Genomic DNA, 13,202 nt, shown 5'->3' with positions numbered 1-13,202 from the left:
CTAGCACGGTTTCTCTTTGTTTTCCACCCTTCTTCTTCTGTGCATGTACTGGTGATGTTTTGATGACTTCCTGTGTTTCTTTAAGAGGATGGCAGCAATTGCACGCCGAAAGCGAGACGTGCGAAACGCGTAGATTCCTGGGTCTACAGCCGCGTTCATCAGCCCTATAATATAAATCAGTTCAATCTGGGGATAAGCTAGCGAATTTTTTGTACAAAGGTGCTGAACTAAGTGCACTGCTGTTGGTGTCCATAAAAAAATAAGCGACGCCAAAATTAAAATAATAGTCCGGGCAGCGTCCATCTGTCGTTTTCGTATGCGCTGCGCAGTGAGTCCGCTGATGGTCAGCGCCCGATTTTCACCACTTGCGCGCGCAATGTCCATACGAAACACACGCCGTATTTTGAAGAATATTACGAGATACAAGCACATTGTCGTAGACACAGAAATAACACCTATGATTCCTATCGCTTTGCGGTAGCTGTGAACGGTTTGAAATGCGATCCTTGAAAGGCCAATGGTAGACGATGTTGCCCATAAAACGGTTAGTATACCGGCAACTTGTCGAGGAGTGACCTTACGCATTGAGTGTCCTTCCGACTGCAGCAGAACGTATCTCTCGATTGCAAGACCAAGTATAGTGTTCACGGAATTACTAACGGCAAAACACACTAAGATATCTGCAGCTTTGACTAGAGGAGGCCCAGGAATTATGTATGCTTCCATTCCATACACGATGTTCGTAGCTGCCTCGAGTAATTCTCCCACAACAAGCACGAGATTACTGACGGCTAGACTCGCGATTAGGTACGAGGCTATGTGTTTTTTGAGCTGTTTGAAGGGATCCTTAAAGACCGCTAGCACCACCACAGCGTTCCCAAGCGTGGTGACTATCGCTAGGATGAAGTAGAGGATTGTGTTCCATAGCTGTAGGTAGCTGTGTCCGCGCCACATGTTTTCCAACCTTCATACAAGAACGGTACAAGGATTTGTTAAAATCACAAGAACATATTTCTTACCAAAATATACATTTATTTATAAGTTTTGAATTTTACATGAAACGAAAGCTCCTGTTGAAGAGGAAAGGCACATATTTCACGATATAATTAATTTTGGCGTTTTTATGAAACAAACTTTTCGAGTCCTCTATCACAAAACAGTATACTTTTATTAAAAAAAAAACATATCTAAAGAGGGCATTCGTCTAAAAAGTTGTGTATTTGAGTAACAAACTTTCAAGTTTAACAATAAATTACATTATGTAAAGGTGAAGCTTCTCCTTGCGGCACGGTCTCGTCAAAGTCAAAACATTACAGCTCTCTACCTATAGACGTATGACAACTCGAGAACCCGACACTAATATTGTGTGAGCAATATAAGTAATATAGAGCTAGTAATACCTTGTCCAAGAATTGCATTCAAACTTTAAGGGATTCTTCAAGACCCTAAATATTGGGATAAAGGCTCTAAGGAAAACTTAAATAGAGATTAAATCCGAATTTGTCACAAGGATAAAGAGTGAGCAATCACAAGTTACATGGTTGACAGGGCGATAAGCGATGATCTTTGTATAGTTCTCTGTTTTGTTTTGTGCGCACTTTCGGATAAGCATTAATCTGAGTCGAAAGGTGTAAAGGTAACACTAGGCACTTCAGTGATGGGAAACTTGTATCCATAATTCTAGGCTATTTATTCTCAATTTAACGACTCCAATTTAACTATTCCTGATATACGTCTCATATGCAACATGTCGCATATTCAACTCTCTAAACAAAAACACAAGAACGAAAACAAGACTTTGTTTCTATTTTAATTTGAAGAATAATCTAGAAGTTTTGTCAGCCATTTAGATTTAGCGCAGGATAAAGAACGCTTTTTTCCTATGAAAATGGGTGATACATCATAAAACCAAGGGGGGGGGGGGGGGGGGGGGGGGAGAACATACATTGCCAGAAAAAACGGCAAATGTCGATTGCTAATTGGCATCTGTACGACCAAAAGAAGCCATGCCTATTTATATTTTTCTAATGCATAACCAAATGACTCATTTATTTCGGAAATAAATAGTACGATGATCCAATTTATGGTAATCAATATATGGTTCTGGCATCCTTGATTTGACAAATCACTCTTTTTAATGGTGTAAACATTTAAACCGCATTGTCTTTGGGTTCCCTGTGATGCGAATGGCGATTCTTGAGACAGCGACACCTCACCAATGTACTTTATTTCATACGCAGGCGGCTTCTTGTCAGTCCCACACGTAACAATCTTCGATGATTCTTAACGAAAAATCCAAAAAATATACTACAACTACAATAACGTAACAATCTTTGATGATTCTTAACGAAAAACGCGAAAAATATACTACAACTACAATGTGAAAGCAGTGTGTCCATTTGAAGTTTCTTTGAGGGTGTGATTGATAATTTAGAACGGATGGCCTGCTAAAAGCGCTAATTCTAATAGATTCTTTTTTCTCTTGTCGGTTGAGGTTTCCGTCGGCACTTTGGATGGTGACAACGCGGCTGTATGCTGAGATGTCAAGGCAGTTGAAATTCAAATATATTTTAATTCATTTATTCCTACACCACATTCTCCCATTGAAGGGGACCAAGAACTCTTACACAAAAGTCACCTTCAGATTTTCACTCTCGTAAGTAACATAAGGATCTAACTGAGGAACGTTATCAGGTCCTTTTTGAGAATTTTTAGGCGCGCTATCTATCAACTTGGTAGCAGGCTTTGTCTGGTCCTCAAACGATTGGGTTCCCTGTGGTGCGAATGGCGATTCTTGATACAGCGACACCTCACCAATGTACTTTATTTCATACGCAGGCGGTTTCTTGTCAATCCCACCGTTTGGCGACAAAGAAGTATGTGGCAGTAACAGTTCGTCTTCTAAGGGGATTACCTCGAGGGGGAGGGGAGGGGGGTAATTTGCCATGTCCAATTCCTCGTCTTCGTCGGTCGGAGGTGACGGAGTTCGCGGCAATGGGCTTCCTGTGCTACTGTGTTTAGTGCGCATGTCCGACTGCCGGCGACTGCTGGTTGGGGAGTCGGGATTTATGGAGCCATCACTACCATTAGCCGAATCTGGAGAAAACGAGACGACGGATTTCCGAGAAGAATCGACTTGAGAAGGCACGTGGTCGCTGTTTCGCCTTCCAAAATTCGGTGAATATTGTCGTATATTCACAGGCGATAGGCGCTGTGGCAGAGAGCTAGATTTAACTGTCACTAGATTCTGTGACGGCGACGTACAAGTATTTGTACTCAAGGTCGCCATTCTCTGGTCGCAAAGCTCATTAGAAATCGGGGAATCAACACGGGATTCCGGAAGAGTGGAATCACTGCTTTCAATTACTCTTAGAATGTAGGTTGGATCGGTAATTGTTCTTGGACGCCGTTTCTGTGAATAACCTGTTCGCGAAGGATTTGTTTTCGTTTTCATTGCAAGTTTGGTTCTTGTGTTGGCGGTATTGACCGAGCGATGAACAGGACATTCGCCAGCAATATCTTGATGCGTATTCGGTGCACGGACCACTCTGTGCGGGTGACCTGTGGTGTATTTGATAATTGCATTTGCCCTGACTGGGGCAACGGTACGTCCCATTCCGCCGACTTCCGATATTTGTCGGATGTTTTCTGTGGATGCGATAATATCCCTAGGGCTAACCAAAGACTGTGGCCTTTCCGTTCTGATAGTATCAGACCCAGTGTTCCCTTTCGACTCCACTTCGCTGTTGATTGTACTTTCACTACTATTCCGTACCACAGGGGTACCGCTCTGAACTCGTGGACGAACAACATTTATCCTCTTGCAATCTCCTACTCGTCTTAACACTGGGCGTTCATGTTTTCTATGATCCACATTCCGTTCCTGATTCCGTTTCGTAACACGTAAATTTCTCTCTAACTCCTCTCTGTTCTTCGGGGACTTTGATGAGTCTTTCTCATTTGATCCCTGAACACTTTTTACGGTTCTCAAACCCAATTCCATCACTGTGGTTTCCACATTCCGTTCCTGATTCTTTTCAATATTATCACTCGAAACACCTTTGAGCTCCACTTCCTTATGCAACTCCTCGGCCTTTGGTTTCGTTCTCTCTATACGCTTTTTCTGATCACTTTGTTTAACCCAAACATCAGGTCCATCTACATCATTTATTGCGTTCCAAGAGTTTTCCACTTGCATTTCGCGATTACCGGTTTCTTTGGCTTCCGTTTCTTTATTCCCGTTACTTAGTTTTCGTCTCGACAATGTGCCTTTGAGTTCACTTATTAAGTCCAGTTGCCCGGAAGGCGGAATATGTGTCGAAGATGAGCGTCTCGGTAACACAGGCCTTGTAACAGAACGGATTTGAATCCTGCTGCAATTCCCTATGGGGGGAGGGGGTGGGGCAACAGGTGGCTGGGGTGCGGAAAATACAGCCCTTTGCCTCTCCGGTGAAGGAGACGAACTCTTTTGATTATTACGGGGAGATAAAGGATAACTGGGCGACCCCACTTTTCCTTCTGAAGGAGCTTCGCGAGGAGTTGCCTCGAGTTTGATATTTCCAGCAGTCTTTGCATGTTGATTTTCTTCAAGGGACGGTGGGGGTGGTAAAGGGGGAGGGGTATCTAGGGGTGGTCTGGGAGCTGGTCGGTTGAATAACAGACTCTCCATTCTAAATACTGGAGGAGGAGAGGGTAGTGGCTCGGAATCGTCCTCTGTCTCGTAGTATGTCTTGTTCTTTGGCTTCTGTCGCAGGAAGTCCGGTAACTCGAAATTGTCTTTTTCTTCTCGCTGGTCTTCCATCCTTTTCCCTTGAGCTTCACTCAGGAGTTCCAGTAAATCTGCGAAAAAAAGAAATGGTTTAAATCGAGTCGTAATCCTATCCTCGTCGCCAACAGACCATACCGTAAGATCATAAGCAATATTCAGAGCCGGATCCAGGATTTCAAATAGGTCAGATAGATAGATAGATAGATAGAAACTTTATTAAAGTGTCATAAACAACCTCTAGCCGGGGATAAAACCCCTACTAATTGGGGGACACAAAAAAAAGATAAAATTATAAAAATTATACTGATTATTAAAAATTTAAAATTGTAGATTCTTACTGATAAAGCTAAATAAATATATATATATATATATATATATATATATATATATATATATATATATATATATATATAAATACATGTAAATTGATTGTAATCTATATGAAATTATGAAGAAAAAATGACTAGATTTAAAAATTATCATGCGGAACATAGGGCACAGCCCTTACAATTTTCTATAAATTCGAAATCCTTTTTTCTCATAGTCACTTTAAAACTTTTTAAACTGTCAATTGATCTTTCTGCCCTAGGTAGGCTATTCCATAGTTTAGCCCCCATATATCTTAGGGAATGTTTCCCGTAAGTGACTGTATGAAATCTTGGAATAACAAAATCGGACAATCTTAAATTATAGTTCGTGTTTTTTTTAGAAAACAAATCACTAATCCCAGATGGACAAAGGCCATTTTTAACTTTGTACATTAAGATGCAAATGTCTTGCAGTCTACGATTACGTAGAGTAGATAAATTAGCCTTTATTAATAGTTCGTGGTAAGTGCAATTCCAGTCTTTAAAAACAGCTCTTAAGGCACGTTCCTGTAAACGCTCAAGCTTCCTACTATCGCTTGCCTTACAAAAATGCCAGGTCAAGTGGCAGTATGTCAAATAAGGCAACACACCTCTGTGAAAAAAGAAAAGAAAAGCTAACTCTGTTTAAAAAAAAGCGTACAGCTAACCAATTCAGGTCTGTGTTGACTTAATAATCCACAACGCCTACTCAGACCATCTAGGATTTTTATACAGCTTGTTTGTTGTTTTTCTAGTTATACCAGTGTGTTTCTTGATGATTCGTATTTCTCATTCTAGCGTATCATGAATTTCTCGCGCCAAACCTAGCGTCCGTTCTCCACACCTGTGCAGTGGCTAAGTTCTGGCAAGGCCGCGGTTTATTTTTGAGTGGGTTTAATGAAGTCATGCAGAGAGCAATTTAAATTTAAACTTTTGAAATTTGCCGTTTTAGAAATGAAATATTTATGAAGGGTAGCAGTATTAACAGAGAAATTTCTTTTAAAAAAATGTTAGGATTGAATAGTTAAAATCTCAGTGGATGTGTTTCGTGAGGGCTACAACCCTTAACAAAATGTTAACAATATATAACACTCGTTGTAATTAAATCATTGCCCACCCATTTTGATACTTTGGGGTGTTCATTGAAATAACAATAACCTCTATCGCTTGTTTCATTTTTGCCTTGAATATCTTTTGACACTTTATCTTTTGGCTTGGCGTCGTTTTAACGTCACACTTTTCCAAAAGCAAAAATAGATTGTGCCTTTGGCTTAAATTTTCTCTTTAACTTTCAAATTTGTTTCCCCTACTGTTTCGAAATTTTATTTTAAAGAAATAAACTCCCATAAAATAAACTGAGTCAATACCTAACGTTGTTTCTTCTTAGTTTTCTTAGTGTGACATTTGTAAATAAGTGCATTTTCCTTGAGGAAGCGTTACATTGTTTTTTAAACGCTTGGCAAAAAAAAAAAAAGAAAAAGAAAAACTAATAAGAAAGCCAATGTTGAAAAAAAAGAATAGAAAACAATCGTTTTGCATCGATTATCCAGATCACTTTAGATAAACTATTGTGCGACGTCCCCCAAAATACACAACTTTCGATGATCTTCTTGTGAATCTTGATTTTCTTGTGAATCTTGATTTTCTTGTGAGTCTTGATTTTCTTGTGAGTCTTTTTTAGTTTGGTTTACACCTCCACAATAAAAAAAAAAATGAAATTTATTCCTTGTGTACTATTTTGAGAAGATAACAAGCCGATTGTCAAACCAAACAATAATCGGAATCGAATCTGTATGGTTGTGTATCTTTGCTGAACTCTTTTCTGATCAATTATTAATTAAAAGCGCAGATAACGCTTAATGTCCTGGCAAAAACAGTCATTACATAGCCCTAAATATAAATTTTGGCAAAAAGAAGTAGAAATCTTTTTAAATGACAAGTTTTTGATGTGTCAATACAGATGCATGTTTCTGAATGACATTCAGTAATCCATGGTGGAAGCTAAACTACCTCAAACAGGTCACGATGGCTCCCGCCGAGCCGAACATACACACAACCCTCAAAGATCAAGCGTAGATCCAGACACACAGATGATGTAATGGTTGTAGAAAACTAAACATTTTTGCTAAGGATTGGAGGTCTTTAAGTATGCCGCGATTTGAGGAACAAATTAATGGCTGTTATTTGACGAAGATGAAAAAACAACTCTATAATCCTTTGCAATTAAGATTTGAATACATTTCTAAAGCACTAATTGGAAACGCAGAAATTATCAAGTTTTGGACTGCTCTGGCTAAAAATAATCTCGAGTTTACAATATAAAGGTATCGATGAAAACTAGCGAAGTTCAAACTTTTAAATTATCTTTAAACGTTAACTGAATGAGTATCAAGAAATAGAGGTCTGTGCATATATCGTATGGTCTATGTAACAAGGAGTATTTGGTCGAGATTCACTGTAAGTAATTATCTTTAAAAGAATATTAGCGTTGGTTTCTCTTACCTTGTAATAGCTCATATTTTTCTGAATTTTCTTTGTTATTCTCGTCAGTGTAATTGCCGAAGATGGGCGACTCTCCGATAAGAAGGCTCCGGCCCAAGTTTTCCTCTAAAGCGGCCAAGCTCTTGTCACATCCGGGATACCAGAACCCGGCGTCACCATAGTAATCACAGCAGAGCGACACATGCGAGCCTCGTAACAGACCGTACAATTCGTCCCAACCTCTCTCTTTGTAAATTGCAGTGCCCGGAGGACTGGGTACGAATTCCGGTGCGTTAAAGAATGGGGGCGAGTAACCTGAAAATAAAAGCGTTATGCTTTAATTAAATGTACATCACAGTTTGAAGGAAAGTTAGTTTTGACTTATTGCATCCGACCAATTTACTGACGTAGGCGATTTGAAATAGCTGGTCACGTGACTTTATTTGTGACAAATTTACGCCAAAATAACACAGAAACGACTGCGCCCGTCATACCAGAGATCGACGAAAAAATAAAAATCTTGCTGAATAATTTTTGTTGTTCTTTTTTTGTCACTAAAAGAAAGAGCGCTCGCGTTTCGGTTCCAATTTTCAGTATAGCTATGGCATTTTTTTTTGTTCCGTTATAAAATGCGACCTAACAAAAAAAATATTCATTAGAAAAAAAGTAACGTTAGGAACATTAAACGGTGGAATCATGATGACGCAGTTGGTAAAGAAACGGTCTTTTGGGCATTAATGAGGTGTAAAATCATAGAAAAATAAAAACGATTTGTCACAATTAAACGCAAGTAAAACAAAAGTTAAAACAGCATGCTAATAATTAACGTGAAAACTGGGTCGTCAGACAAAACGAACCTCGTTTTTTGCCATTTATTTATAATAAGAAGCTTCATTTTAGGATACCACAATTTTGTTGGTATTAAATAGGATAAACAGAGGCTAGCCACATAAAGGTGGATCGATTTCATAAAACTAAACAAATGAAGCATAAAAAGCGAACATAACAACAAATGAATAACCTAAAGAAGTTTTTAAAATCAATAGCACAGTAGCAGATCTTTTACTTTTTTGGAAAATAAAACAGTATATATCCTTTCGTTCAAGACAGAATTCTGGAAAGCTTGTAAAATGAGTCGCTTCTAATAGATACATTTTCTTTAAACATTATTTTTCCATGCGCCCAAAGCATCTTCTAGTTCTATTTTTTTTTTCAAAATATGGTACTTACCATTAACTGCGAACTTCAACATGTCGGATATTGTAAGTTAGCGAGATGTAACCGCCTTTTAGTTTAGTTGAACCTGGCTTGATATGATCACATTGAGTTAGACGGGACTCCTACTCTGTCTAATGGTAAACCAAGTTCAACAAGGCAAGTTCTAAATTAGCATTTTACATAGACTCATTAAAAGAGTTAGAGCAAATATCGTACGTTATTTGCACCGAAATTTTATGAAGGGATTCAATTTACAAGGAAATTGTTCAACCACAAAGTGTATCAGAAAAAAAAAGGTTTTGAATCTTTTTGGACTGACTTATGCCTTTTTTGTTCTTTTTCTCTTTCCCGTCTTTTCTAAATCGAAGCAAAAAAAAAAAAAAAGAATTAGAAAATTCGTAGTACCAATATCCTACAGCAGAGCAAAGTTATCCTTCTCTTGGGTTACTATAACCCTGAAAGGCTCGCCAGTGTTAAGCACAGGTCTAGTAAATCTAAAGCAACACTTGTGTTGTTATATAGCGGCACGAAGTAGATGTTAGCTGGTCCCAACGGCAGGATAATAAGCGGTTTTCTCTTCGTAATAAAAAGCGTGTGAGAGTTGCTGTTACCGCAAAGACCTGGTCAAATTTGTAACATGGTACCAATATGGTACCAGCTAGTCGGCGGGCTTTACAGCCATTTATAGTTATTTAACATCACCAGGTTGTTTATTGTTTATTCACTCAACCTCCAAAGAGTGTTATGTTTTAAGCCCGCGAGAGGTTTGCAAGCTTATGAATGACTCTTTTGCGAAGTCCTTATTGAAAAAGATAAAACTCATTTCGGCGAATTCAGAAGCGATTTTCGTTGGAATGTGTGTAATTAAACGGCAAATGAAACAAACCCCGAACAATTGCGAAACAATCATTTCTGGTCATGCCGGCACAGAAGAATTGTTACGATTGTTTGATCTTTCTCTTTAAAAGTTCGTTAGAAGAAAGGAAAATTCAACTCATGAAAAAACAAACAAAGCAATCCTCTACTTAGTTTTGGCAAGTCCCAAGGAAATATCATTTAACACATAAAATAAAACGGAAATAATCATAAAAGTTTGTTAATGTTTCAAAATCTTTCAAATAAAGACTCTACCATAGCATAGGAAAAAGAATACCTTATCATAGAAAAATTTTAACATCATATAAACAAACAAACAAATTTGTCAGTGTGTTATATAAACAAACAAACAAAATTGTCAATGTGTTTTTATCCAATTTGCTTTTGCCATCGTTGCAATTTGCAAGATTTTCTTCACCAAAAAGAGTGAGATTTTTCTAAGCTGCTGCAAACGAAAGAAAGAATAAAGACCTTTAAAATATTAACTTTAAAATAATCGCTCTTTACTTCTTTTTGAATAGGAAAGCCCTTTGATACGCCGACCAATACCTAGAGTGCAACACCTCTGAACACCTTTCTCTTGTATTACATACGGGTTTCCCTTTCGGCGGCGTTTTCCAAACACATAAAGGAAAACTAAATCAAAAGAGCTCCGCCGGCCCCGGCCCAGGTCACATCGCGTTGTTCAAATGTAACCAAGCCTCAATATTTTGTTGGTGCCCGGATAGACATGGATCTGGCCTGCTCCATTCCTGATTTTCGAAAACGAAATTGGACTGCGATTCGCAGAAAGCCATTCGTAATATTCTCTTCTGGGAAGAAAGAAATCAAACATTTTGCTTCCCAAACTGTTTTCTGCTGTTGTTGACGATAGCAAATTAAAACAAAGCCATTTTCCGCCGTCCCCAGTCCTAAATCCTATCGGTCCTCTTTTAGTTGACGTGTGTTATTTTGGTCTCGTGATTTGGAAGCTGATTTCGTGATAGAAATGTTACAAAATTGCTCATGCTATTTTCGAGAAAGTGCGTATCGTTTTTTTTATCGCGGGCACAAGATTCAACGCAAACCTAATGCGGGAGTCCGTCTCGATTTCTCTTGATGAAAATCTTCTTCAAAAGTTCCCACAATCCCCTTTGGATGTATTTGAGAACACGTGCAAGCAGCAATGTGTTCACCTGGGGCCGGTTTCTGAAAGGCCGATTAACTTAACCCTAGATCAGCGCCTAATCCCGGGTTAAAATTCGCTAATCGTAGGTTAGCTAACCTACAGATAACTCACCGTTCCCGACCAAAATGCAGGTTAGATGATTGTAATGGGATGTTTAGGACAGGGGTTTTCCTTTCAGAAATAGTAGAATTTACATCACACTGTTTCCCGTTTCTTGGTCAGATTGTGGCAAAACTGTGCCAATTGGATTCGCTTTCACTCGAGCGAGATAAAAGCGATTTAGCTGAAGTTGTACCATTTTATAACAGCAAAATTGTTTAGAAAATTTAAAAAAGAAAAACCAGCAGCTCCAGCGTAAACCTCAAATTATCGAAACCTTTATTAAAACTCACCTGAAATAATCCATCACGACTCTGCTTGTAGTCCATCATGGGCCGGTCTTACCTCTAAAGATAGCACTTTAAATGTACAGTAATCCAAGCAATTTCTACCTCTAAGCACTAAAAACAAACACATTTTAGTGTTCCTTATTTACCGTCCTTTAGACACCATCATCGAGTACATCTCTTTTCTGACTACATTCATGTCTAGTTGTTATTAGGATGTGATGATCCACTAAGGATAGAAGAAGCAGAAAATTTTGAACACCATTTAAGGGATAGCAGTCACAGGCCTGTAGCCAGGATTTTGAGTGTGGGGGAGGGGGGTTCGTTTAACAAACAGAGAGCAACTCAGATTTACCTTTGGTGGTTTTATTTTCGCAGAGAAGCCCCAAAACACCTCTACATCTTCTGTAATTACCTCCATTTCATTGCCAACAAAAATGTTATTTACAGCATTTGCCAAGGGTGTTATCGTGATTTTACCTAGATTTTGAGTTTGGCGGTATTCACCTGAAATAGATTTACATGAAAGGATCATATGAAAGTATATTATTTGTGAGCAAAGTAATTCTTTTACACGAGTGCTAGTTGGGGAAACAAAACAGGTCCCCATTTTCATAATGTACAATAAATCATATATTGTGCCTGAAAATCGTTACTTATTAGGTATAGAAAGACCGCAAGTAAGTACATTTATTGTCTCATAGAGCGGATTACTTTTGTAATAAACTCCTATAAGTTTTATACACTATGCATACACTATAACATGCACATCAGAATTAGACTTGAGGCTCTAAGCCCTATTTTAACAAAAAAACGCCGATCTAAGATAGCTCACCGATAATGTAAGCGCTAACTGAAATACGTTCACCAAATCAGGTTATTTTATCAATAAGAATCAGAAATAAAGAAAACTTAGGGAGTGAAAAATAGTGTTTGATAACAAAGAAGATGCGCCTTCCTTTGACTTTAACATTATCAAATTCCTTGATTAAAACACAAACATGTAAAACCGAAGTTTTCACGAGGCTAAAGGTAATCACCTAGATATATAAAGGCAAGGTTTAATGCAATGCCAACAAGAATTTCGAATCATAACTCGACACCAAATACGGGTTCTGTCTTCAAAAAGGCCTTACAACTCACAATCTACAAACAGTGGAAGCAATCGCATATACTTACCAATGAGGCATAACACTTCTAACTGGAAATCAGTGACTGTAACTCAGAGAAGCAGCTCATTCGCCATTACCACTTGACGTGTCCATGGTTCCGTTTTTGGCGCCATTATTCTCGAATGCACTGTTCTGTCGGCATTACTAAAAAGCGGAACCGCCGGAACCAGTATATTTCGCTTAGTTATAGGGGTAGGGATTTCATACTAGGACCACCATTTATTTCCTTTCTAATCTGAACAAAAAAAAAAAACATTCCAGCTACGATTGTAGCTGGAATTTGTTACTAATAAATTACCCTCTTCTTTATATGTACTGTGCCGAATGAATACAATCAAAATCCAATCTGAAACAATTGTAAGTGATTTTAAAGTACTTTGAAGTACTTTGAAGATTTCAATGCAATCATTTTTGTTCAGATTAGAAAGGATATAAATGGTGATCCTAGTATGACATTCCTACCCCTATAACTAAGCGAAATATACTGGTTCCGCCGGGTCCGCTTTTTAGTAATGCCGCTGTTCTGTTAGCTAGTCGCGTGAATTTCTCGAGAAAAGCGCCGCTTTTTTCACATGATTCTTGCACCAGGATATAAGTTAAACACGATGTAAAATATCATATCGTTATCCAAACGATTGATAATCATTTAAGTGAATTTCTCGCTACGCTTCGTGGCCCAGACCTCATTAAATGCATGGCCCGGGTGTGAAAACTCATTAATTCACACTCAGTCCGTAGACTGTAAGGTCCCTAATACTAAGACAAGTTGCCACATACAGTACTGGT

The 13,202-nt window shown here is 38.5% G+C and overlaps 2 protein-coding genes and 1 long non-coding RNA gene across 3 annotated transcripts; all 3 read right to left on the bottom strand.

The window, feature by feature from the left end:
• LOC5513794 (adrenocorticotropic hormone receptor) lies at positions 1–954 on the bottom strand. The gene has a single exon (XM_001633961.2). The coding sequence runs from the start codon at positions 952–954 to the stop codon at positions 1–3; it is 954 nt and encodes a 317-aa protein (XP_001634011.2).
• A 1,078-nt stretch (positions 955–2,032) lies between these two features.
• LOC5513813 (protein shank) lies at positions 2,033–11,217 on the bottom strand. The gene is made up of 3 exons (XM_048721104.1): positions 8,827–11,217; positions 7,618–7,911; positions 2,033–4,839 (listed from the first exon to the last, which is right to left on the bottom strand). The coding sequence occupies exons 1-3, from the start codon at positions 8,846–8,848 to the stop codon at positions 2,624–2,626; spliced, it is 2,532 nt and encodes an 843-aa protein (XP_048577061.1). The 5' UTR covers positions 8,849–11,217; the 3' UTR covers positions 2,033–2,623.
• Positions 11,218–11,594: 377 nt separating this feature from the next.
• LOC125559123 lies at positions 11,595–12,650 on the bottom strand. Its single transcript, XR_007306358.1, has 2 exons — positions 12,424–12,650; positions 11,595–11,751 (listed from the first exon to the last, which is right to left on the bottom strand). It is a non-coding gene; the product is annotated as an uncharacterized LOC125559123 (long non-coding RNA).
• Positions 12,651–13,202: the final 552 nt, after the last annotated feature.

The sequence above is a fragment of the Nematostella vectensis genome, chromosome 13, assembly GCF_932526225.1.
Source record: "Nematostella vectensis chromosome 13, jaNemVect1.1, whole genome shotgun sequence".
Lineage (NCBI taxonomy): Eukaryota > Metazoa > Cnidaria > Anthozoa > Actiniaria > Edwardsiidae > Nematostella > Nematostella vectensis.
Note: the sequence above shows the minus strand (reverse complement) of the source record. Positions and strands in the feature narration are given on the sequence as shown.